This window comes from Ursus maritimus, unplaced genomic scaffold (genome assembly GCF_017311325.1).
Source record: "Ursus maritimus isolate PB19 unplaced genomic scaffold, ASM1731132v1 scaffold_3, whole genome shotgun sequence".
NCBI classification, from domain to species: domain Eukaryota; kingdom Metazoa; phylum Chordata; class Mammalia; order Carnivora; family Ursidae; genus Ursus; species Ursus maritimus.
In genome coordinates, this window is record NW_024425563.1 from 18,172,136 (window position 1) to 18,199,033 (window position 26,898).

Genomic DNA, 26,898 nt, shown 5'->3' on the forward strand with positions numbered 1-26,898 from the left:
AAGCCAGGCTGGCAGCAGGATGGGTTGCCCTATCTATGGCCAAATTTCTAGACAGGCTCTCTATCTTTTCTTTAAAAAAAAAAAAAATCCCCCTCCTTTTGTCCCAGCTTCACATAGAACAGAAGGATGCCAATATTAGGATGCAGGTTAATCAGCCTTCGAGATTTCTACATCAAAAATTCTGGATATCTTGTAAGCCAAGGGAAGAAAACAGGTACATTAGGTGGTCTAAGGTTGAAGTGTTGGAATCATTAGAAATAATCTTACATGTCTTAAAAAAAAAAAAATGCACTGCCAGGCTGGCTCAGTCGGTAGAACGTGCAACTCTTGATCTCGGGGCTGTGAGTTTGAGCCCCATCCTGGGTGTAGAGATTACTTAAAAATAGAATATTAAAAAAAATAATTTTACATGAGGTTTTCATAAATATCTCATTTATTTCAGCCAAGATCTCAAAAACAATAAACCAAATTATATCAGAAAGTATCAGCAAAAATTAGCCCTACTGTAGGAAATCTGCAAGATTCCGAAGTGACTGGTTTTGAGCGTAGCTTTGTGAGTAGAAGCACATCATTTGGCCAGGGGGTACCCTGGGAGTGAACATCTACATGCAGGACAAGGGAAGACTCCAACTCTAGGATCTCGAGCTGCATTAAGGTATGGTTACCGCTCGGGTTAGAAAATTCAGAGGTCGATTCCAGAGATGAAACTGTTAAAAGAATGGTCTGAGTGAGGTACAGCCTCACCAAAGGTTTAGAATTCTAGGAAGATCTGATCTCTGTATTCTAAAGAGAATCATTTGATTAAGCAACCAGACTAAAATCAAGGGCTACGGTAGACACCGTGAGTTGGTCAGAAATGGAAAGCATCCACGTTCCATGTCCTTATGCACCACAGATGTGGCTAGCTGTGAGCACGCCAGCTTCAGCTCTTCTTCCCAGCCATTTCCATCACCAGGGCAGGAAGAGTTCTACAGTAAGGACCAAATGAAGACCAAGCAGTAGCAAGGGTTTTAGAATTAGTTTTCTTCTATTGCCATTTACCATAAAACGGATACAAATAGATTAATCTGCCAATGGAAAAACCATGAAACAGATAAATGGCCACAATTTTTCCCCATGACTTTATCACTGAAATAGAGGTCACCTGCCTCGAAATAAAGCCAAGAGTTTAAAGAAATGAGGACTTATGTACCCATGACATTTAAAAATATGATCTGGAAAACAGTGTCATTGAGACTGAGAAGTAATCACATCTGCCCATGGCCTACCCAAGCTGCTCTGTGTTACACACTATAATCGTTTGCTCTCAGCTGATGAAAAATACATGGACATGACAAGCCCCAATGTACCATATTTTCCCTGCTCATGTGAATAAAATTACATGCACTATATTCTACCTTCCCCCCGGAACCCCAATGTTCAATCTGTAGAGAATTGGGAGTGTCCATGCAACGCTTCGGGTGTTACAGGAAGACTTTGAGCCAAAGACTAGTTCAGAGACCTTTACCAAATGTTTATCACTTATATGGAGATGCTTTGGGGACATTCATTTTCAGTCACAGACCTTTATTTTTAAACCAATTTTAAGTACCCAAAGATTGAACTTCAACAGAATAAAACAAAAGGAGAACATCAACAGCTAGGGCTGTCTCCATGCTGCTAATTCTAGCAGCCAAAGGGGAATCCTACCAAATGTCAAAAGAAAGGATGTCTCTGGACTAGAGACAAGGCAAAGGGCCTTATTGTTTGTTGTTGGCTTTCTTGGAGAAACCCATCTATGATTTTCCCCATTTAATGGGCCTCTGGTTTTAACTAGCAAAGCATCCCTTTTCCTAGAGGAGAAGACTAGTAATAAATACTTAAGTAGAGTATATTATCTAATATACCTTACTATCATCCCAGAAAATCTTAGTAAATATGAAAGTGAACTACTTACTAGAATAAGTAGTGCCTGTCAATAGTGACTCAATAATGATTTATTGAATGATGAATACCTTTAACTTCACCTCTACTTGTTACTCTCCTGTCTTAGATACTTAGGACATTGATTAAGCCCCACTATTACCAATTAGCCCCACAAATGACTAATTCAAACAGGACTAGCAGGAGAGTTCATTCATAAGACATGAAAAAGTACTCAGGCATCCTAAAGCCTTTATCTGGGCAACATCAGTTACCTAGTTACCTATATAAACTCTACCCCATAGCCCAGTTCTGGAAAAATCAGGGGGAAAAAAAAAGAAAGGGAGAGATCAGCACCCATTAAACACTGCATGCCACTTCTTTTGCAGCTGTTCCTAGCCAGCAAATGGGAAAGCCTTCATTTTTCAGCTCGTTTTTTCACTTTTCCTTGATCATCTATTTTCTTAATGGCGGCTTGGATAGCTTCTTGGTCGCCCAGGAACTGGTGGGGCCCAACAGCACGTAGGTTCTCATCCAGTTCCAGGAGAATGGGGACTCCAGTGGGAAGAGTAATGTTGATAATGTCTTCATCGGAGATACCTGTAGATCAGGAGAGGAAACGACAAGACATTGAAGACAATGTAAGAGGAAGTTCTGTTCAGTTGTGTAACTGCATGGGTTTTTTTTTTTTTTTTAAGATTTTATTTATTTATTTACTTATTTATTTGAGAGAGAGAGAGTGATCAGAGTGAAAGAGGGAGAGGATCTCAAGCAGACTCCACACTGAGCACAGAGCCTGATGCAGGGCTCGATCCCAGGACCCTGAGATCACGACCTGAGCTGAAATCAAGAGTTGGATGCTTAACCAACTGAGCTACCCAGGTGCCCCCACTGCACATTTATTGAGTCCCATCTTAGCTGCGTGCCTGGAACCATACCAGATATTGGGAGGGATTCTAGCCTTAGTTCCTGGAAGGAAAAAACTTCCCAGAAATTAAAGAAAAAAAGAAAAAAAACCTTAGAGATTTGCATCACATCAAATTGTAGGACAGCAGATACCCTTTGGGGCAACCTGTTGTTCCTTCATGTTTCCTATCTAAATCTTTTATGTGAACCTTCATGGTAGCATTAATCATAACAGTCAGAAAGTGGAAGCAGCCTAAATGTCCCTCAAGTGATGACCCTTCATAAATTAACTATGGTGGCTCCTGTGGTAGCTGTTGTATAGCTATACCGTGGAATAGTATTTGGTAATGAAAAAGAATTGAGTGCTGATACATGCTAAACATTGATGAACCTTGAAAATGTCATGCTGATGAAAGAAGCCAGTCACCATGGACTACATGTTGGATGACTGCATTTATATAGGAAAATCTAGAGTGACACAAAGAGATTAGTGGTTGCCTAGGGCTAGAGGGAATGGGGAAAGTGGGAAGTGACAGCTAGGTATAGGGTTACTTTTGGGAATAATGAAATTGTTCAAAAATTGACTGTGGTGATAGATGGGCAATTCTGTACACATACTAAAACCACTGAACTATACTCTTTAAATGGGTGAACTGTATATTACGTAAATTATAACTCAATAGAGCTGTCAAAAAATACAAAACAGATCCAGAGAGGTTAAATAAAACTTCTCAAATCATAAGACTGTTAAGGCAATAAAATTGGACCTGTGCTTTTAATTCCCAAATCCCAGGACTTCGACCCTGTCCGTCTGTCCAAGGCTACTTCCATGGCAGACTAGGGAGAGAGGAGAATGTTTGTGTCTATGCTGTGCCCTTGTGAAGGGCTGGGTACTAACTAAGCAGTAGCATCTAGTGTTCTCCTGTTTTCAGGACTGGTAAAGGGCATGAACAGATTCATCTGAGCTCTTTGAAACAGCTAACGCACTGAGATCATGATGGGCCAGGTTTAGGGGTTGTGGTCTGTGACCTTAGAAAAGAGTTCCAGGTCTTTGGCAAGGGGCTAGAGCACACATGGGACTTCTCTTGTTTGACCATGGCCCCAGATCTAACCAGATCTTGACAGGTCCTCTCTTTGGTAGCACCACTCTCAAGCTCATGCCTCTATGGCTTAGATAACAACTCACTTTTCTGTGGGACTGAATCAAAGAGCCAACTAAAAAAAAGCCATGCGAAGTAGAATATTTCACCTACAAAGGAAGGAGAGCTCAACAGAAATAGAAACATTTCCAATAAATAAATTAAAGTTGACATTCCACTTTAATGACTACTCAAACCATTCACATGGCAGACTAATTACTTACAGATATTTAAAATACCTAGACTGGTTAATAATCAGTCAATGAGACTTAAAAGACTGAAATTTTAAAATAGCAAATTAGGAAAAACCACAGTGAGGCTATTACTCATTGCTCGATTTTGGCATAAGCCATTCTTCGTCCTGAGAAAGTTAAGCAAGCAGAGGTCCTAAGGCTAGAATAATGCATCTGCACTGAATTAAGCCAAACTGAATCAATACATTATGCAATACTGTATTATAAATTCATTAACTGGAACATCATATGAAGGTTAAAATGAGTGGACAAACAGCACATGCCCTGTCTGATAACTGGCTTAGATTTTTTATCTGGCATCCAAGAATGTATTGAAGGGAATCATCAGAGTCCTCACCCTGCAATGACCCCTCTCTGTCACTCCCCCTCCACAACCAACCCTTCTTAAACCCCCAACCATTGTCTTTAATTCTTTTTTTTTTTTTTTAAGTAGGCTCCACGCCCAGCATGAAGTCCAATGCAGGGCTTGAACTTATGACCTGGAGATCGAGACTTGAGCTGAAGTCAAGAGTCAGATGCTTAGGTGACTGAGCCACCCAGGTGCCCCTGTCTTTAATCCTTGAACCTTCATGTAGGAGCATCTAGGAGTTAACGGCAATCAGTCTCAATGGTTGGGACACTTCAAGTAAGAAATAATGAAAGTTGATGGTAAGTCAAAGGGGTAACTCAATGCCAGTTATGGGGAGAAATTCAAACAACTTCATTTTCTGCATACAGGATTAACTTCAGGAAGTCAAATCTGCACCCATGAGCCCCACCCCCCAAGGCATTACAGCAGGAATGGGAACCACAGCCATTATTAAGATCACTGTACATATACTACAGCACTCACACGTGACCTTCTAGTAGAGGTGGCTGTGCCAATGCTTAATTCTCCTACCAGGATTACAAACTCCTTGAGAGCAGGGACCATGTCTCATCCATCCCTGTGTCACCTATGATCTTAGAACAGTGCCTTAGCCGCTGTGAGAATTTAGTAAATGGTTTGTTCACATGGAAAGAACCCTATTACGTGTTGGCTGCCAGGATCCAGAAATCATTTAGCTATATGATCCACTATTACAACTGTATGTATTATATGCATCTATTTCTTACATATACATATAAGCAATAAGGAAGAAAACATTAAGTAAAAGCTCTAATGCATAAAGCCTATACATGAAAGCACTCTGAAGACTTTTGCCAGAGGTATGGTATTGGCCAAATTTCAGAAAGAGATCAAAATGGAGACATAAGCTCCTCAAAAGTAAAGATTTTGTGTGTCCAATTCTAGAAGCTGTACTCTGTACCAAGAACAGTACCTTAATCAACAGGCCCTCAGCACATAGCTGCAATGAATAAACCTGAACTCTCTGGGCTTTCCAATTACATCTAGTCTTGTACTCTTGAAACCTTGTTGAAAGATTGTTTCCTTTATGACCTTACCAAGAAAAGAAGAGAGTTGAGAAGGCTCTTAGCCTTGAAGAAAAGGTTGTTTATATTTAGTACTAATAAACAATTCAAATTAAGTTTGTCCTCCATATATTTTCTTTGATTTCCTCCAAAGGGTTTGCTTACTATCTTTGAATCTTGGGAAACAGGAGAGAAGATATCCAGGGAGACAGATCTGTCACAGGACGAGAACAAACCCCAAATCTGCAGTGCATATTTTTGGAATCTAGGAAAAGAGGGAAACCACTTCAATCCGTTCATTGGACCGTGAGGTGCCACCCAGGCCCCACGTACATTTCCCAGGCAAGTAAGTCACAATTCAAACCCCGCTGATGGGCGATTCATGGGGAGAGGTCTGTATTCTATTGTGAAAATTAGAGCTGACACAAGAGACTCTCAATGCCATAGATGATCTACCTATCTTTAATTAGAATTCCTTAAGGTTTGGATGCTATTATGTGCAACTTAATGATAGGCTGGGGAGCAATTGGAAAGGGGTTATTTGAATATTGTAACATGATGATAGGATCACAGCCTCTAATTTAGACTAAGGCAGAGGGCAGAATCCATTCCACACTGAATTTTGTAGTTAAAATAGCCCACAACTTTAAAAAGTAACGATTTTTATTAATCATGGATACTTCTAATAAGAGAAAGCTTAACCGTACCACCGGACAAGCATTTGCTTCACCAGAGAGAGGCCCAAATTTGCAGCTTCTGAAAATATCACACTAAAATGCCAAAGGTGATGCACTTCTCAGCCCCTGCCCCCACAGCTGGCCTCAGCTGACCTGCCCTCCCTGGTTCTCTAATTTTGCCTCAAGGCTTCTCTGCCTGGCCACGTGTGCAGCTGCACACAATTCTTCAGGAATCGAGCCTGTTGTTCATGAGTCTCCTGCATGCCACTCTGATTCCAAACTTGAAACTGCCTAGGCCTGTGCTTGAACCCAGACTAAACAATCCGCTTCCGCTGGCAAGATGCAGACTACATCCAACGCTCCAGTTCAGTCCCTGGCTTTTCCTTCAGTGTGGGCCAGCAGGAAACAAACAGGAAGTGACTATGCCAACCACAGAGAAAGAAACACACGCCTGTCTGGAACGCTACAGAACAGGATGCTCTTAGATACTAAGCCTGCATTAGGAGCTTTCATACGGTGCTGCTCTGGGAGAAGCAGGTCTGAATGCTTTGGCATTATTGGCACATTATCTGGACTTATTAGCACAGCACTGATAATCATTTATGCTGCTAAAAACAGGTAAAGCCGTCCCTTAGGTAGGCATTTTCTTACTATATAATAGCTCCAGGTCTGTCTGAAGTCTTCTTTCTTCTGAAAGTATTAAGAGCTACTCTCAAGTTAAAGGTAATGCAATCCCCCCCAATGATCTACAATTGAAAAGCAGAGATATTAAATAAAAAATTGACAGGGTAGAGGCCGTCCTGATCAGGCAAGAAGCGTATCCTGGGTGCTGACACGTGAGTCCTGGGTTTGCAATTCCTATACAAGAGTGCTGCCTCACTCTGAATCAGTAACACTTGTCTCACTGTCTGTTCGTTCTCCTGTGTTGACCTACTCTTGGACTGGCTGGTTGTGAGAAGGAAAAAAAAGTCACATAGAGGACCCCATGACAACTAGAGAATTCGGTGGCAAGTGAGGAGAAATCATTCTGGGACAGAAAAACCTTTACGAGAGGAGCTCACAGCCTCCAAGCACAAAGTTTCGTGGTCCCGCAGCTTATAGATAATTCATGAAGATGGGGTTTGACTGGCGACTCCCTACGCTGTCCATGGTCTGGGTGCTGAGTAAAGACGGCACCAGTTGCTCCCGAGAAGGCATAGCAGTGCCTCCAGGTTAGTTTTCAAAGGCAAAGGTGGGTGTATGTAGCAACCTTCCTTTAATTCTACCATTGGACAATCAAACTAGTCTATTATTTTGTGCAACAAAAGGCATGGTCCCCCCATTAGGGCAAAGGTCATTTCATTGGATAAAACCAAGACTTTTAAAATTGAGGTGTAATTTACAGACAGTAAAATTTACCCTTTTGAGCATACAGAATAGTTCTTTGAACCCCCCAAATTTCCTTGTACCCCTTTGCAGCCTACCCTTCCTCCACTGATCTGTTTTCTGACTCAATAGTACTGCCTTTTCCTGAACGGCAAATAAATAGTCATACAATGCCTAGTTTGTTTGTTGCTTAAAAAAATAAATAACAGCAAGTCATTTTCTCACAGTTGTGGAGATATAAAGGTCTGAGGCGCTCTCCTTGGTTTGTAAATGGCTGCCATCTCCCTGAGTCTTTACATGGTCTTCCCTCTGGGTCTGTGTCCTGATCCCTTAGGAGGACACCGATCCTGTTGGATTAGGGGCCATCCTAATGGCCTCATTTCACCTTAATTACCTCTTTAAAGGCCCTATGTCCAAATGGGCCATATTCTGAACTACTGAGAGCTAAGACTTCAACGGGAATGTGCAATATATAGCTTTTATAATTCGGTGTCTTTCACGTAGCATAATACAGCTGAGATGCACGCAGGATGTTAGGGTGTATTAGTAGTCTGCTCCTTTTTATTAAAGCAGTTTCTTTAAGCAAAATAGCTTAGTGACCAATGATTGGTCAAATGAAATAAAAAATATGACCTAGATACACTAAACAGCAGAGCAAAACGCAGGGTTGAAACACAGCTTTCCAGCCAGTTCAGAGCCTTGCACTAGTTCCTATATTAAACAGGATATGATGTAAAATGCCTAGAACCACACTAAGCACGTAGCATGCACTCAAAATAAGGCCACCTTGTATAGCTGTACCGGGGAACAGCACACACAAACCACAATGTTAGGGTAACAGCAATAATAATTGCAGACTCAGTTAGTTGCATCAAATTAACTTTTAATGGTTTACCTGCCAAAGATACTTCTTGACTCAGCTTCTTAAGACACAGTATTCCAAACAAAAAATAGATCAAGGGAAGGGCTACTTTTCAGAAAAAAATTTAAAACAAAAAAGCCCAGGTGGTAATCATGTGTGGAGACTCAGTGAACTGGGTTTGGGTGGAGTTCACGACTCCAACTAATTATCATGATCATGGCTAAGTCATCTGAGGTCTGTCTGGGTTTCATTTTCCCTCAACAGCACCTGTCTTCTTTTTCACAAATGGAAGAAGTGTCAGTCATGACTTGACTGCTTATAGGGTAAAGTCGTAGCACCAAATAGCTGAGAAACAAAATAATGTCTCAAGAACTAACACTCTTCATTGTCGAGGTATATACAATGTAGAGTAGATGTGGAACACTAGTACACTTTTAGGTAAAAAGATCGTAAGGCACTTCGAGATTTCAGGGTAAACCAATACTCTAAGTAGTTATTTAACGGGGTCATCACCCTTCCTATCCCAAGTTCTAGTCTTTAAACAACAAAGTATTTTCATGGTATGATGGTATGCTGTCATTGGATTCTATCAGCTACCACACTCCTCCCCAGGAGGAAGTAACAGCTTTAAGTCTGTCAAACAATTAAGGACAATACTGGGAAACATCGCCCAGTTCCTTGAAAGATCCTGTTTATAGAGGAGAATTTTATATAAACATATCAGAAAGCATGACTAGGAATCAGATAAATCTATAGCCACAAGCATTCTTACTTTTGTAATCAATGCAAAGAATTCAGCAATTTTTATGTTTACACAAAGTATGGAATCTGGTCACAGCCATTTCAAGGATTCATTCTTAGTACTAGTGAAGGCTAACGTCTTTATAGTAAGGTGACCATATAATTTATCATTCAAGTGGGGCACTTTTGAAAGTGAAAGGAGAGGCTATTAATAATTGTACTGGGACAACAGGTATTAATCAGAAAATGGCTAATGGTGATATGTCTAGTCATGTAACTTTACAGTAAGAATAAATTGGCAACTAAGATGGTAAGTTTTATGATATATTTTTAACACACCGAACATATATAATCACAAATAAATTGCAAGTAGTTCTTACCACCAGATGAAAATCTATATTTCCCCCCCTAAAGTAGGGGAGATTCACCTAATATTTTGGAGTCTTAAAAAGTTAACATCCAAATTCAAAGGAATGTTTTCTTTTAGGTTGGGAATTTATCAAGTACTACATAAAGCCCTCTAACTTGAGCTCCTGAAGGTCAGACATGCGAGGTAAGAGGATCTTGTTGGTATTCCTATTCTGTTGACCATACACATCCAGAATAAATTTTTAAAAACCTAAAATCTCATTAACAGAAATGACATGAAAGAAATAACACACTATTTCTTCTGATCTTGGGAAAGTCACTTTTCTTAATTCTTGGAGCTGTGACATAGAATACCTCCATCTTATTTTTCAGTATACACCGTAAAAGAAATCTCTTAGTGGAGATTGGTATTTAGAGAACTCCTAAAATAAGACATGATAACTAATTTATCAAGTGATCCTAAAATCTAGTTTAGTCCATTTCACGCACGTGAAATAATTTCTTCCATGTTAGGCGTGGAAGTCATTATAGGAAATCACAGCGACATCAAAGAGCTCCATGAATCTTAACAACAGCACCACCAGGGGGTACTACAGGCCAAAAAGGAACGAAGTTTTCTCCTACCCAGGATGGGTGAGCCAAGATTACATACCACCTTCATGTCGTCTACAGACAGATCCCATTCTTCCCATCCACTCCATTTGTTTCCCCACCCGTGGGCTTGTGTCAATGGCATATTCTGGATTTTTTGCCATTTTTCCCCCTGAATGTCTGCCATCCTCCCTCGTCACCAACCCTCCTGTTTCCAGCCCGTCTCCCTCATCTACACCTCCCTTGTCCTCGGCTGCAGACATCAGCCAACTCCACACCTTTTCCACTTTCACATATTTCTAACTCGAATCTCCTTGTACCATTTACCTCTTCCAGCATGAACACCACTGTTTTAAATTAATTTTCTCCCAAAATAAACCCATTTTGTCTAAGGCCTGTTTATATTGATAGGGATAGGAATTATAATTTAAGGTTACTTCAATTTCAATAAGCTCTGAAAGGTGATTTAGTTCTATACATAAAGCCTGAGGACTAATGTCTGCTAATTTCTCAGGAATCCCTAATAAATCCATTTCTGCCCTAGCAAAGTTGTATTTTATTTTATTTTTTCCTTATTCTGTACTCCACATCCAAGCATGTCCACTTTCATAGCATTTCCCTGTTTTTTTTCTAGGCCAGTGGCAAATCCTTTCATCTTTCAATCCCATCGATTGAACTATTTTTGCAGCTTTAATTAGGTAATTCACATACCATACCATTTACCCACATAAAGTGTACAGGTCAATGACTTTTAGTATATTCAGACTTGTGTGACCATCGTCACAATCAATTTTAGCACATTTTCAGCACCCCCAACAAGAAAGCCTGTACCTAACTGCAGTCACTCCTCATGCCACACCCCTACCACCTCCACCCCAGGCCTCGGAAAGAATCTGTTTTCTGTCGCTAAAGATTTGGCCATGCAGACATTTCACTTAAGTAGAATCATACAATATATGCTCCTTTGTGACTGGCTTCTTTCAGTTAACAACAATTTCAAAGTTCATCCATGTTGTAGAAAATAAGACTATTCCATTCATTTTCATCGCCAAATAATATTATATTGTATGGATATACCAAACTTAATTTATCCAGTCACTAGGTGATAGGCATCTGGGATGCCCTCATGTTTTGGCTCTTATGAATACTGCTGCTATGAAGGTTTGTGTACAAGTTTTCGTATGGACATACGTTTTCATTTCTCTTAAGTACTGTTATGGGTTGAACTGCATCCCTCCAAAAAGATACGCTGAAGTCCTAACCTGAGAGTGTGACCTTGTTTAAATGGAAATAGGGTCTTTAGCAAGGTAACCAAGTTAAGAGGAGGTCTTCGGCCCTACTGTAATATTGTGTTCTTACAAGAAAGGGAAATTTGGACAAGGAAGAGAAAGACACATGGGGAAAACACCAAGTGAAGACTGAGGGCTGCAAAGATGCATCTACAAGCCAGGGAATGCCAAGGATTTCCAAGGAACAAGAAGCTAGAAGAGGCAAGAAAGGATTCCCGCCTCGAGCCTCTAGAGAGAATATGACCCTGCCAACACTTTAATTTAGCACTCCCAGCCCCCAGAACTGTGAGAAAACTAGTATCTGTTGTTTTAAGCGATGCAGTGATCGGTACTTTGTCACAGTAGCGCTAGGAAATGAATACGGGTAAATACCTGCGCGTAGACTTGGTGGATCATATGGTAACTGCAGGTTTAATCTACTGAGAAGCTGCCAGATTGTTTTCCACAGCAGCTATACCAAATGATTGTTTTTTAAATCATTAGTGGTTTCAAAACCTCCTTCGAACACAGAAAGTATGCTTTCTATGGGTAACCTCGTCCTCCACAGGCAGTTCGGCCTCCACCCTCACCATGGTGACAGTCTTCTTCTCCACCATCTGTAAACTTTCCTATTCCCTTCAAAAAAAGAACAGTAAGAAACCGCGAGGTCACCAACGCACTAGAGAAGGAGGTACGTAAGATGAGCTGTGGCTGGGGATGCAGAATAATCTTAAAGACATCTCAACCTAAAGACAGTTGAAGAATAGATGGTATTAAACAGCAAGAAATCGTTTTTAAAGGGAGGATTTCCTAGCTAAGACAGGAGAGAAAAGAGGATCCTGAAGGAGATGATGGCATTTTCTTTAGGGAAGGGAGCTTGGCCACAAAGAGACCTAAGTCCCGTCTTTGGAAAAAAGGAACTGGTATCGTGGGACAGTATACATCTTTTTGCAGAAACTCTGAAATTCTCGATTTCAGTTTGTTGTTGTCCTAAGAGAAGGCTCAACTCTTCAAACAATAAAGTACTATAGTCCAATAACGATGAAGTTATTTATCATTTAATCCAGCATCTGACTATTCTGAAAGAGGAAGAATAGAACCCTTTATATAGTTGAGTAAATAAGATATGTACACAAACATACACCAACAGATTGAGCGCCATGTCTAGCCAATAACATTTTTAATAGCCAATAAAGTCTGTAGAGTTTAGATCTCTGCACGACTAATGGACGCAGGTATAGGAGTAATGATTTGGCTCCTGGCCATGTTACATAAAAATCAGGGATAAAAACACATGCTAAAAAGTTTACAATAAAATCTCATAAAGATCACTTTGTTTTGTTACCAATAACCTATTTTCACTTGTTTCATATACAATGTCAACCTTTTCATTTTTCACAGCCTCTTAGAGAAAAGTAAAGCAGAACGGGAAGGGAATGTTGGAGAAATGCATTCTAGTGTCATGGGCTAACTGCTGAGAGTAGTAAAGACCGGAAAACAGCCGACGGAGCAGATCACTCAAAATGCACAACTGCCTGGGATTCCTTAGTGGAGGGAGAAAGGGGAAGGAGAGACCCCCCCAAAGGCATCACAGGGCCATCACTAATGCCCAAACTGGTGAGCTTGAGTTCTCAAGAGTTCATTTAGTTCACATCACTTAAGAGGAAGATAACAATATTGTACATTTCAGAATACGTTTAGAATATAACATCAAGTAGTTAAAATGAAATGGAGGCAACCAATTATCCCCAATAAGCCATCCTTTCATTTTCTGTCCCCCCAATTTTCTCCAATGAATGACTCAGCCTGGTCTGGAAAGAGAGGACTGGAACAAAGGAATTGTTCCAGAAGGCCAGGTCTGCAACACTGGGACAACTGTCCAAAGTTGGAAGAGCATGGGCAAAACCGAAATCTAGATCATTTTATTTACCTGGAAAGACTCGAATAAATAAATTGACTTTGCACACCATTTCTATAGAAATGTATACCCTTCCTAGCCTCCCTTACCCTTTCTACAACGAAAGCCACATAATTTTTTAGATCAAGGGTTATCAAAGTGGAGAAGCCCAAGCAGTAGTATGGGCATTACCACAAAACATCTTAGAAATGCAAATTATCCGGCTACACCTCAGGCCTACAAATTCAGAAACTCCAAGGCTGGGGCCAGCAATCTGTAGTAGACCACACTCTCCCTCCAGGTAATTCTGACGCTTGCTAAAGTTTTAGGATCACTGCTGTGTATAATATGAATGTAAAAGGCACAGGGTTTTTGATTTATAGAACAAAATGATTCTTAAAGGACTAAAGTGGCAAAAAGGAATAGGAAAGAAAGTCGATCATGTCAGTTGTGTATTGTTAGCTCAGAAACCAAGTCTTTTCTAGATTAAGGCCCACGTATAACACTTAGCAACCTCTAGGAAGTAGTAGCATAAAGATGGTACCTTCCAGATGCTTCAGGAGAGCCCTACTGCTATTTCCATGAGCGGATATCAGTACGGTTTTGCCACTTAATACTTCAGGAGCAATCCTTTCGTTCCAAAAGGGCAGGAGTCTCTCCAGAACATCCTTTAAGCTTTCAGATCGGGGCAACTGATCCACAGGTACGTCGCACACTTTATACCTCCGGTCGTTGTAGATTTCATGGTAGAAAGGGTGAGATTCCTCAATGGGTGGTGGGGTCACATTGTAGCTTCTTCTCCAGAGCCTCACTTGTTCTTCACCATGATTCAAAGCCATCTGCTCCCTGTTGAGGCCGATCAAAGCTCCGTAGTGACGTTCATTTAGACGCCAGGAGCTTTCCACCGGAACCCACTCCTGCCCCAGCTCTTCCAGGATCAGCCAGGCTGTGTGGATGGACCGATTAAGGATTGATGTGAATACGAGATCAAACTCCACGTTTAGTGCTTTGAGTTGCTTTCCACAGTTCCGAGCTTCCTCCATTCCTTCACTGTTAAGTTTCTGATCCACCCAGCTACAAAAACGATTCTCTTTATTCCAAGCGCCCTCTCCATGTCTTAACATAATCAGTTTGTACTTGGACATCCTGACGGCTGATCTTCCCTGGCACTTTCAGATGGGCCAATATTCAGTGACAGCAATACATCTAGAAAGAGAAGGAACAAAAAAGAATATTGTTATATTCTTTATTCAACTGACTCCTGGGAATGGAAGCACAACTTTACAACAGTCAGTGTCTAAACTAAACTGGAGTCATTCCATTGACCAGATTTGAGATCAAGACATCAGACACCTTATACACTGTGGCAAATACAGGCATATTCTACAAATAATTTTCTGACGGCTGGACAGTATGTTAATGGTATGAGGTAAACTAACAGAACACGTCATTCTAATGGCATGCTGCATTTCTGCCAGATAAAAAGGCAGTCCGTGCTTACAGAAGAGAGGATTTAATGGAATGAGTTATAGATGTCTAAAAGGATGACTAGTAGCTGGGAACTCCCAGCTCCTAGCAGCTGACAACTCCCAGCTCCTAGCAGCTGACTCCGGGTTGAAGGCATCCTCCTCACTTTGTTTTTCCTCTGGTGAAAAAAGAAATATTTACCAGTCTCACTTTATTATAGAAGTTAAACATGTTCATTCAATGGCCCACCACATTTCTCCGGTATGTAAATCACTAACTGGGGGCAGCGAGCGCTCCAGTACCATAGGCTCTACGACCTCTACAAAAATCTAAGGTTCAACATTCAAATACCACTAAAAGTGATTTAACACTGAACCGGGTAATCACCAAAATAATCTCACCTGCCTCAAGATAGAGCTTTCGGCAGGCGTCAATCCATATGCCACACAAGCTATCAAATGCAAGCAGCTAGGAGGTGCTGCCTGTGGGAACAGATTAGCAGGAGCAGGTCGGCAGGAGTGAGAGGAAGCACACTGATAAGGAGGCCCTGTCTCCTCCTCCCTGATCCTTAAACTGTCCTACACAAACCAGCCACATCTCAGCAGGAGAAGAATCTGGAAGAGTGGGACAGACAACCTGAAAGTGTTTCTGAATTCCCTAAATTAAGCCGCTGGCCCAAAAGTCTGCTGGGCCCACTCTGTGGCCTGGAGAATCTGCTATCCTGGCTGCCTAAGGCTGCCTCCACTCTCCTTGCAGTGGACGTACTTACGCTGACAAATGCCACTCACTTTCCTTGCCCAGTGCTCTCCATTTCCACCCCAGGGGTTTTCACACTGGGGTGTAAAAATGATAGGAACATCAGGGCCTGGTCCTCTGCCATTCTTGGCAAGTCCCATTCACTGGAGATTTTCTGTCCCACTTAACCTGTGATTCACCCACAGTTACATAACAATCAGTGACAAAGTTAACTGGAAGCTAGGTATCTCGTTTCTTCCTTTCTTTAGTAATTCCTAGAGATTCTGAAGGGAAGAAAGCCTTTAAAATAAGGCTTTGTCTTATTTCAGGCGAGGGGAAACCCAGGAGGACCTGAGTGAGGAAGCAGACTGAGGTAGTCTGCAAGTAGGTGAAAGATGAGGGTGGTTAGGTTTAGGGCTTAGGGTGAGCGAGAGTGAAGCCTCTACCCTCCCTCAGCGATCCTTCGGGGTGGCAGAAGAACAGAGAACAGGATGAAAGACACCTGGGCAGCGTTTTGCTGCGTGATTATTGGTGCCCAGATGCAGAATAGCCACGAAGCTAACGAAGCTCGAGCTTCAGGCTCCTTCACTTGGACAAGATCCTTCTAAGGCACAGGGAGAAACCAAATAATGAATGCCCGTGTGCGTGCGTGTGTGTCGGTGCGTGTGTGTCGGTGTGTGTGTGCCTGTGTGTGTGTATGCGCGTGTGCATGCACGTATGCATGTGTGTGCTTAATTTGCAAAAGAAAGACATTTTTGTATTTTTTGTTAAAGAGCCCCAATTCACCAAGTGGTAGAAGCTTCCAACCAATCAAAAACTAGATCCACCCCCTTGTAACATTTATTGTTTTGTTTTTTTGCTGCTGGTGGAGGAGGGGGATGGAGAAAAGAGAAGCCAACTCAACCCTTACTTTGTCTTGTTAAGCAGGAAGCCTCCTTATGTTAATGAAGCTATTTTCCCTTCAAATGGAAAATGGTATGATGGACAAGTTCTGTAGGCAGAAGCACTTCTCCATGGTCTTTGATTATGAACTATATCAAGGGAACAAAATCTAGAGAGAGAGCAATAACATCATGAACACCCAGATACTTACTGCCACACTTGGCAATACTTTAATCTGCTCTATTTGCTTACTTTGTTTAAGAAATAAAACAATTTCTCTGTTTCCAGGCCCACCCCCTCCAAATACATATACTGGAGCAGAGAAACAGTACTACAGCCAGGAAGACTACACAAATACACACCCTTCCCTCCCTCTGGCGTACAGGGGTGAATACAGGATAAGGTCCTAGACTAGTGCATCTATCTTGGGTAAACAAAGTTACTTCCTTCTCTCCTCCTTGCTGCTATCAACTCATTTCCTACTTAATTAACTGCTGAATATTTGCAGAGGAGCTGTTGAGGTTTGCAATCTTCAAGATTTTAATCACCATGGCCACTGGTATACCAAGTGTTTCCCAACAAACACACAGCAGTGCAGTCAGTCTCATTCAAAGTTTCAGGCTGGGGCTGCAAACTCACATGTCCTGGGGCCAGAGAGAGGGGAAGAGCAGTGACGCTTAGGCACAGGGGTGATGGGAACCATGAAGAACTGTGGGGACCGCGCATGCTTCTCTGATGGACGCGACTCTCATGTAAATGGACAGAACTTTTGTATAACCTGGTCTCACTGAACTAAGGGTCCCATTCTTAGAACTTTTCTGGAGAACAAACAGAAGATGGGACTCCTCAATGCAGACACTGGAGAGAATGTAAGACTTCGAAGCAGGCCACGGAGAACCTATGAACTCGGTTTTGTCTTCAGGGTAAAAAAATGTCTTCTTTAAAAAACATAAAAATGGTCATTTCAGCTCCTAAAAGTTCATATAAAACTAAAAAGAGTAGTGACTACTTAGCTCTCCCATTTCTCTGTGAGGCTGAGGAACTGGGGTTCCTGGATCTTCCAATTTTCAAAAACACCAGAAATGCACATTTTTTTAGGTGACATCTGATATTAATACTGGTGACTAATTAAAATACATTTGAAAAATGTGAGCTAAACGAAATCTGTTTGGAGGCTAGATTGAGTCTAACAAGTGAACCGTGACTTACAAAGAAATTTCCTCCAGGCCACAGATGAAGGAAGAGGCCACCGTACCCAGGGAGATGGTCGGACCCCCAACCTCCAGGTTCCAATCCCAGCTTTCCTCTGCTTTGTCCAACACCCTCTCACCTCCACATGTGCTGGCCTTCTTGTCCCTGACCTTCCTTTGCCAAACCCTTGGCCAGCGCCCTGCAGAGCCCCAGCTCTGTAATCAAACTTCCACTCAACTTTGGACTCTTCCCGGAATGCTTCTGCCAGCTCTGAGCTTTAACCCAGATGAAAATGAACTGAAAGCAAAACTACCTCTCTCAGGTGTCTGCTTCTCCCTTTCATCGGGGGTGTCCGTGCCTCGGATCCTGGGGCATGGGCAGGTGATGGGTACGGGCCTGACCAAATGTCTCCACCCCCACCATCTTTTGGGGGAGGGGAGAAGCTTGGCTTCTGAGAGTCTAGCTATATTCAAATGTAGGTCTTGTGCCCTCACTGATTAGCAGTAAATGTCCTGAAAAGTGAGCGCCCTATTTAAAATCCTCAATCACTTCCTGTTGGTCTTAGGATCTTTAATGTGACCTGCGAGGCTTTGCTTTTATTTCCTCGAGCATGCCGTGTTCTTTCTTGCTTCAGGACCTCTGCACACACTGTACCCTACCCAGAACCCTTGCCCACCTATCCCTTCTCCTCCACTGCCACTTTGGTTCCACCCAGCTTTAGGTAACCCCTAGTTCTCCTTTAGATCAGCTGTGTCCAATCAAAATATACTGTAAGCCACAGATGTAATTTTAGATTTTTTAAAAGCCATATTAAAACGGGAAAATAAATAAATAAAATTAATTTTAATAATATATTTTACTTAACCTTACAGGTTCACAATATTATTCTAACCTATGATCTATATAAAATTCTTCATAGGGTATTTTACATTCTTTTTTTCACAGTAAGTCTTTGAAACCTGATGTGTATTTTAGACTTAAACCACAGCTCAACTTGGACCAGCTGCATTTCAAAAGCTCATGTGACCAGTGGCTACCATGTTGATTGGAACAGCTTTAGAGCTGAGTTTAAAGGTTATTTCCTCTAGGCCAGCGGTTCTTAAACTTGAACATACATCAGACTCACCAAGAGAAGTGGTTACAACAGAGAGCTGGGCCTCACTTCCAAGGCCTGACCAAGTACCTCTGGGGTGGGCCTGAGAATCTGAGAATCTGGATTTCTAACAGGCTCCCAGCTGATGCCGAGATACTGCTGGTTTGAGACCACCTCGGCTCTAGGCCGACTTCTCTGCCCTTCCTTCTCACCCACGGGGAAGTGGTCAGTCCTGCTTGGTCTACAATCTAGAAGCACCCCACTCTAAAACATTGGGTACAGTTACGATGGGTCTCTTGTACGGATTACTTGTTCAGCACCTCTGTGCCCTGCTAGACCATCAGCTGCATCACGGCAGGCCTCACTCACCGCCCGATCTCTAAAACCTAGCGTGACATTTGACACACGCTAGGTACTTAGTAGGAAGGTGTGTTGACTGAATTGAAGTCAGTTCAACAGAAGTGATTACATTGTGCTAATGAGCTGAAGGCTTAACAGTTTGAGTGGTAACTGCCAAAGTAAAAACACTCAGGTGGCAGGCCTGAGGGGTTAGGAAGCCTTAATTCAAGAATCGCAGTGTATTTAATGGCAAAGCCAGAGCCAATCACGATCACACATTACACTTCTGTATCCTTCATGGTTTAGCATATTTACAAACGGCCATAATTTCCACAGAGAAAAGAGAGACTCCGATTGACAACATTACACTATAGATTAACTAACTCGAATCTAAATAAAAACTTGAAACAAAAAAAAAAACAAAAAACAAGCAAACAAACAAACAAAATACATAGAGCCACTAAGCAGCAAAATGGAACGGCAATCCACACCTGCCTCCGATACCTGTGCTCTTTCTCCTCACCTTGGAGACTTCAGAGTCTGGGTTTGAGTATCAAGGCTCACTTGGCTTCACTTCACAGGAGCATCTCCAGTCACAACCTGTCTTTCCAAACCCAGGCAGTCATTTCATAAAATGCATACAAACAAGGTGAGTATAAAAGAGGGCACAGCTTATGACTGCTCTGGAGAAAAACCTCAAGGCACAAAGTCAAGTGGGCAATTTACAAAGAGGTACCACACTACCAATATACACACCCCACCCACAAATTAAAAACTTTTTTTTTTTAACCAAGCTTTGCTTTTTGTGTTGTTTTTGGTAAAGTTCACCATTCTGGAGTCGGTTCTCAAGATTCCTCATTTATCCCTTGGCAAGGGTTACCAGCACCTGAATTAAGCACTAATTTTAGTCAATGATTTACTTCATACCAAAGAGGGCCACGCAGGTCACTGAATTAACATACCCCAGGGTTTCTTCCTTTTTTTTTTTTTTAAAGATGCATTTATTTATTTGAAAGAGCGAGAGAGAGAGAGAGAGAGAGAGAGAGAGACAGCATGCTTGGCGGGGGAGAGCCAGAGGGAGAGAAGAGAATCTAGAACAGACTCCCCTGCTGAGCCATGGAGCCCGATGCAGGACTCAATCTCATAGCCCTGAGCTCAAAACCTGAACAGAAACCAAGAACTGGACCAACCAAGCCACCCAGGCACCCCAGGGTTTTGTCCTTTTTAAAGTATGGTATTGCTCAAAGAAAAAAATGATTAAACAAACATATCTTTTATATGACTCTGTGTCTCATCTTCTCACCTTTCCTCTTTGCTGTTCTCCCCTCCTGGCCATTACCTTTTTAGTCCTCTGACACCTAAACTTGGCCTTGACCACTCTACTGAAATGGTCTCTCAAAAGACTGCCCATTAGTTATTTCTCACTAAGCAAAGACCATCTTCTCTCAGGACTCACACCTCTTTGATCCCTCTGAAGCTGACTACCTCAAGAGAGGGGTTAGAATTATTCTAAGATTCTGATGCTGCGTTTCTCTCAGCTCTTCTATTGTTACATCTGGTCTTGGGTCTCCGAATTTTCCTACCCACCACCAACAGTACTATCTATGATGATGAAGACAGCATATGATGTCATCGCAGCCAATATTCATGGAGGACTCACCACGTATTTGGGACTATTTGACTCCTCAACCACCATTCTATGGAGAAGGTTCTATGATTACTCCCATTTTACAGATACAGAAACTTAGGAGGAAAGTTTGACTTGCCCAAGGTGACACAGATTGCAAATGTCGGGAGCTGGAGTTCAGTCTCAGGTAGGCTGGACCCCTAAGCCTATCCTTAGGCCTTGAAACACTCTGCTGCATCACCACATTGGCACCCAAGGCTCTGTTCTCAGTCCTTGGAAACTTTTCTCATTACTTTACTCACATTAAAATGGATGATTTATAAATTGACAGCCCCAAATATTCATCAGTCTCCCCCGTCTAGTCAATTAACTCATTCTTTAAACACGTGTTGCAAACCCCATTTGCAGGGCATAAAGGACTGTGAGTATCCAACACAGATTATGTATTCAAGGAACTGATGGGGGATGTGTGTGTATCACTAAAGCAGAAAGTAATCCACACCATGAGAAAGCACTTCTTCATTCATAAGGGAGATGAAAAAGGGGAGATTATTTCTGAGTAAGACTTCATGGACCTGGTACTATTTAAGCTGGATTTGGAAAGATGTTCAAGACTTAGATTTATAGAAAAAAGAAAAGGAATTCTAGCCTAAAGGAATAGTGAGTAGAGGCAAGGGAACAGGTGCATATGGAGAATGGTGAGCCATTCAAATTAGCTGGAGTATAGAAAGGGTGACCACATTTCCACGTTTGCCTAGAACAGTCTTGCCTTAGGACTGTTTCCCCAACATAATTATTACAGGGCCCCTTTCACACCTGAGTGTCCCATTTGGAAAATTATATGATCCCTATCCTAAGTATAGGGTATATTAAGGAAGTAGGAGGAGACAATCCTAGAAAGATAAGATTGAATAGTGGCCCCAGAAAGGCCTTGTGCCAAAGAATATAGGTTCTTCTATAAGCATTGGGCCATCACTAAAGGTTTAATAATGTGTATTTTAGGAAGATCAGGCAACACTTACAAACACAGAATGAAACGGGGAAAACACTGAATCTACGTGAGAGGCTTTTGCAATGATTCTGGTAATATATAATGAAGACCTGGACCAGTATAATGGCTGCTGAGATGGGATGAAGGAGATGGATATGAAAACACTACAGCTTAGCTGAGGTGTTGGTAATTTTTCCTGTGAAATGCCAAATAGTAAATTTTGTAGGCTCTATAGTCTGTTACAATTGCTCAATTTGGCCATTGTAGGTGAAAGCCACAGACAGGACATAAATGAATAAATGAAGCTTTATTCCAACAAACTTTATGTATGGACACTGAAATTAGAATTTCATATAATTTTCATGCCCAGGAAGTATTGTCATTCTTTGATTTATTTCAACTGGTAAAAAAAAAAAAAAACAACAAAAACGTAGAAACCATTCATAGCTTGTGGGCTGTACAAAAACAGGTAGTAGACCAGAAGGCCTTAGTTTGCCAAACCCTGGCTTAGCTGGATACCATACTCAGATCTACTAATCACATCAGCATTTTGAACCTTTAAGCATCCTGCCGTGGGATAATCTCAGAATTATTAAATCACCTGATTTTATTCTTGGCCAGAACTGCAAGTACCTTGAGTAATGGAATCCCATTCATAATTGTTTTTATTCCTCACAGAAGACAATACTGAACACATTAAAATCAGTCTGTTTACTTCTGCTTAATTGATTTAATAATGGGTTCAAGGTAAAATTATAGAGAAAAAGTATTCATGCTGTTAACCAGCTTCAAAAATATCTCATTTTGACATGCTTTACTTCTCTCAGACATCTTCTCCATAAATTGTCACAGTGCCTCACATGTCAGGAGAATGTACATTTGCTCGGGCATACAACCTGAGCAACTGGCTTCGCAGTAGAGACAGGTGATTCAAAGGAAACACACTATGCAGCTGACATATTTTCAAAAGCTTTTTGCTATGTCTATGTATAGAAATTCCATCTCAATTGCCTACAGAGCAAAAGATATTCTTTCCATAAATGCCACCCTAAAACTGAAATTCTGTTTTGTTTTGTTTTGTTTTTTTAGAATTAGCATCCTTTCGGCAAGGCAGGGCTGGAGAGAGTAGGTGGGTAGGAGACTGGTGCAAGTACACAGCATTGCATTTACTGAGGTTACTTCTACAATATTTCCAGGACCTCTAGGTAGTTTCAACAAATGTAGCACTAGACGATCTTGCTGCTGCCTCCTACTCCTGCCCCTCATTAAACCGTGTACTTTCATACGCCTTGCCCACGCCCCCCACTATAACTGAGGCTCATCCTGTGTTCCAAAATAATGCTCCTGAAACATTGCTGCCTCCCTTCCTTGGATGTCTGAAACATAATATCTAATACTATAGTATAACGACTCATGAACAGGCGAGGAAAATTATAGGATAAAGTCCAGTCTAAAAATAAAAACTTAGTTTTCTGCTTCTGAAAAGAGTAAGAAGGTGATCAATGATATAATGTTGAAGTAACATAAAATAAGGGATACAGAGCCAGAGTTGCTGTGATCAGCAACTTTCCCTTAAATATTAGATACACAAATGCTACCCTTCACCACTCAGAAGTTTTCCCTAGTGCAAATCTGCATTGCATGGCTTTGAACAACTCTTAATCTAACTCTAGAGGAATCTAATTCTATAAAAGACAAGTTGGCATATTCGAGGATAGGAAAAGAGAGGTTAATCATGTTTCGGATAAATTAAAAAAGGAACAGCTCTTAAGGGAAATGAAATCCAGAGCTCAGTTCCTTAGAGTCTTAACAAAATACGCTTTCCCCAAAATCAAGCTCAATATTAAAAGTTCAAACATGACTGTATCTAAAAGTACCTTGCGTTCCACCATCTATTACTTTCCCTAAAGCCTTACGGTAACTTTTCCATTTGAGCTCCAAGAGCACCTCTTTACCGGGAGCAAATGCTATCACTTCCTGGTGTTTTCCAGGCACTGTAACCCTGGTCATTCTCCAACTTTACCTCTACCAGCAGCCCCTACTGATCACTTGTTACATGGATAGCAAACCATAGCAGGTAGACCCCTATTCACAGGGAAGAGATCTATCTGGGTCATGAGATGAGTGTTTGCCCGGGGCATGTTGCTTGTTCCAGCCTGCGCGGCATCACTGATGAGCGCAACACCCACTCATGACACCTCCTTCCTACCTTTGGTTACTTATTCCCCCAGGATAATAGCTTTTGTCAACACAAACTATTGCTACCAAATCTCAGAAATTTGAAGTCAAGAAACATGGACATTAGTCCCAGCTCTGCTACTTTACTGACAGTGTGATATGGACCAAGTGATTCAAACGTTCTGGACCTCAGGTTCCTTAGCCATAAACACAGGGATAATTGCTGTTCTCAAGGGGCTATTAGGGAGACTAAGTGAGATTGTGCCTCTCACTGCCAAAGAGTGAGAGGTATTCTGGGTTGAATGGAGCAGACTAATGAAAACTCGCCCAGACCTCAGGCCCCTGAAAGTGATCCTACCTTGCTGAGGTATGTGCAGAAGTAAAAGCCAGGAATAAAGTAAAATGAGGTTGGGGGTAAAGAAAAAATGTTAAATTAGGTAGCAGAAGGAGAAATACAATCAAATGTTGTATGTGTTGAGGGAGTTGATGGTAAGACACAGCTCTAGAAGCATACCAAATATTAAGCAGTATCCTACAATCCAAATGCTTTAGTCAAGTGGCTAACGTTTACTCTACATTTTACAAAGTATTTTTCTTCAGTATCTGTGGCCAAATTTCTGTGAAAGAGTTTTAGTATTAAGTAATACTTTTGGTCTTATTTCTCCATGTAAACATTCTCTCACACCAGATTTCATTCCAAGGATGTTCGAGAGACCTGTTGGTTCAAATGTCCGTGTGTCCTCTGTTCTCTGAGCACCAGACCCACAAAAGTGAAGGCACAGCTGAATATAGATGTATCACTTATTACTTAAAATGAAATATGCCACTTAAACTCAACCAACCGTAGAAGGCAAAAGAGGAAGAGAGACTGGAAGATCTGCCCAAACACTAATAGTGTTTACCTCTGAGTGATGGGATAAAGGATGACATTTTCTGCCACATTATACTCTGTACAATGGTCATTCTGCACAATGACCAAATTTTCTACAGTGATCCATTGGGTTTGGTTTAAAAGGGGGTACAAAAGAACAAGTACTACCCTTTGTAGATGGGAACTTTTATTTGCTAACAGATTGGCCCAGAATTTACCACTATGAGATTTTTGCTTATGTACTTGTGGTGGAAAATGTCTAATCATCTTTATTTTAAAACAGACTTTTAACACAGGCATGGCCCTCAGAAATAATCTGCTGCAACATCCGCTTCTTTAAAGATGCAAAAATTAAGCCGGAGGGTTGAAATGATTTGTTTAAGATTACACAAATAGCAACAGCTTCAACACTAAAACCTAGGGGTCCTGACTTCCAATTCACAGCTCTTTCCACTACACCATTCGCTTGAATTACACTTCTCCAAAGTCCACCACCATGGGGATGAAGGAGTGCACTTGTGATGAGCACCGGGTGATGCATGGAAGTGTTGAATCACTACATCGTACCCCTGAAACGAATATAACACTGCATGTTAACTAACTAGAATTAAAAAGAAAAACTTTAAGTAAAAGAAAGTCCACCACCATATGAGAGGCATCCATAAGTGTGTGAGGCGCTACAGGAAAACAAAGATGGATAAAACCTAGTCCCGGGCCTCAAGGGAGAGAATTTTAAATCAAAGTACAAGCTGGCACGTGTTCTGCTTTCATAACAGAAGACTGTACTACCTCCTGGTGAAAGATTCCATTTGATCCCCCCCCCCCAAAAGTCTGCATTCGGTCAGTTCACATTCTGGTACCACTCACAAACTGTATAGCCTCCATAATCTGGAAGGGAGGTGGTAGGGGAAGAGGAGTATAAGTTAGCAAACAACTAATTATCCTTTAACTTCACTTTTTCAAAGCAACTGTGAACTTTACTTCCATTATGCATTTCTCTTGTCCTTGTCTAATAATACAGCCCCATCCCTTTGAATGGAGGAGAAATATACTTCTTTTTTTTAATTTTTAGTGGTTCTAAGAACCTGTGATTTAGCTCCATTTGAGAGCTACGTGAAACCATTGCAGATATTCTCCTTACCGAGCACGCAGGTTTATTCTATCTACTTAGACTTCTAGGGCCAGGTCTGCCATCTCCCCAAACATAGCGGCGTGGCCCTGAAAACACCCCGAGCTTGCTGCCAGGACCCCTACTCTGCCACACTGTGCCTCATACGTCCAGGAGAGATGAGTTCATCACTCCCTCCAACTCCTGTTTATTCTTGCCGTCAAGACACCACGACCAAGGCGGAGTCCTCCTTTCAGCTGACAGATCTGTGCGTCCCAGGAAGGCTTATTCTGAGAAAGGGACCTGAGAGGGACCTGGGGAGTAAGTGAGGATAGGAGCTCGAGGGGTTTACGAGCGAGCGCCAGATTCCCTCCAAAGACGGAATCGGCGGAGTCAAGAACCGGCCTTCCTGCACTCCAAACTAAAACGCCAAGTCACTGAAAAACAGAAAGGTTCGCCACAGCAAAATTCTAAAACAAAACCACTCACCTGCAAAGAGGCCACCAGCAGCAGCAGCAGCAGCAGCACCAACCGCTCCTCAGAGCCGCCAAGCAGGCAGCTCCTCCTACAACTCATCACTGCCGCCGGCATCGACGCTCTTTTCTAGCTCTGGAGCCCGAAGGGGGAGGTCCCAGAGCTCTGCCTACTGGAGGATCTATCTGTCACTCATCTAAGGCCCCGCCCCACTCCCGGGGACAGGTCCGGGTCTTTCCGTTTCCCAAATCACCGGGGTGGACAGCGAGGCTCTGATTGGTTCTCTGAGGAGACGAGCACACTCTAAAACCAGTAAAGAGCTGACTTCGACGCTGGTGGGCGGGCTTAGGCCTGGGGAAGTAGAAAAAAACAAAGCCGGGAGCGTCTCCCCGGCAATAGAGGAACCTAAGGCGCGAGGAGAGTTTAAATCGTTGAAGTGCTAGAAAGCGTTTCGGGTCGCAAAGGAAATACCTGCCAGTGTAGAGAAGTATCCGCGGAATCCAGGAACCTTCTTTTACTCATGGGAAATTTCAACCTGGGGATGAAGGTAGGAGTTCGCGCAGATGAAAGCTCCTGCTT

At 42.0% G+C, this 26,898-nt stretch overlaps 1 protein-coding gene across 1 annotated transcript; it reads right to left on the reverse strand.

Annotated features, from left to right (window-relative positions):
- Positions 1 to 415: 415 nt before the first annotated feature.
- Positions 416 to 26,477, reverse strand: BPGM (bisphosphoglycerate mutase). Its single transcript, XM_008707586.2, has 3 exons — positions 26,335 to 26,477; positions 13,908 to 14,569; positions 416 to 2,502 (listed from the first exon to the last, which is right to left on the reverse strand). The coding sequence occupies exons 2-3, from the start codon at positions 14,506 to 14,508 to the stop codon at positions 2,321 to 2,323; spliced, it is 783 nt and encodes a 260-aa protein (XP_008705808.1). The 5' UTR covers positions 14,509 to 14,569; positions 26,335 to 26,477; the 3' UTR covers positions 416 to 2,320.
- Positions 26,478 to 26,898: the final 421 nt, after the last annotated feature.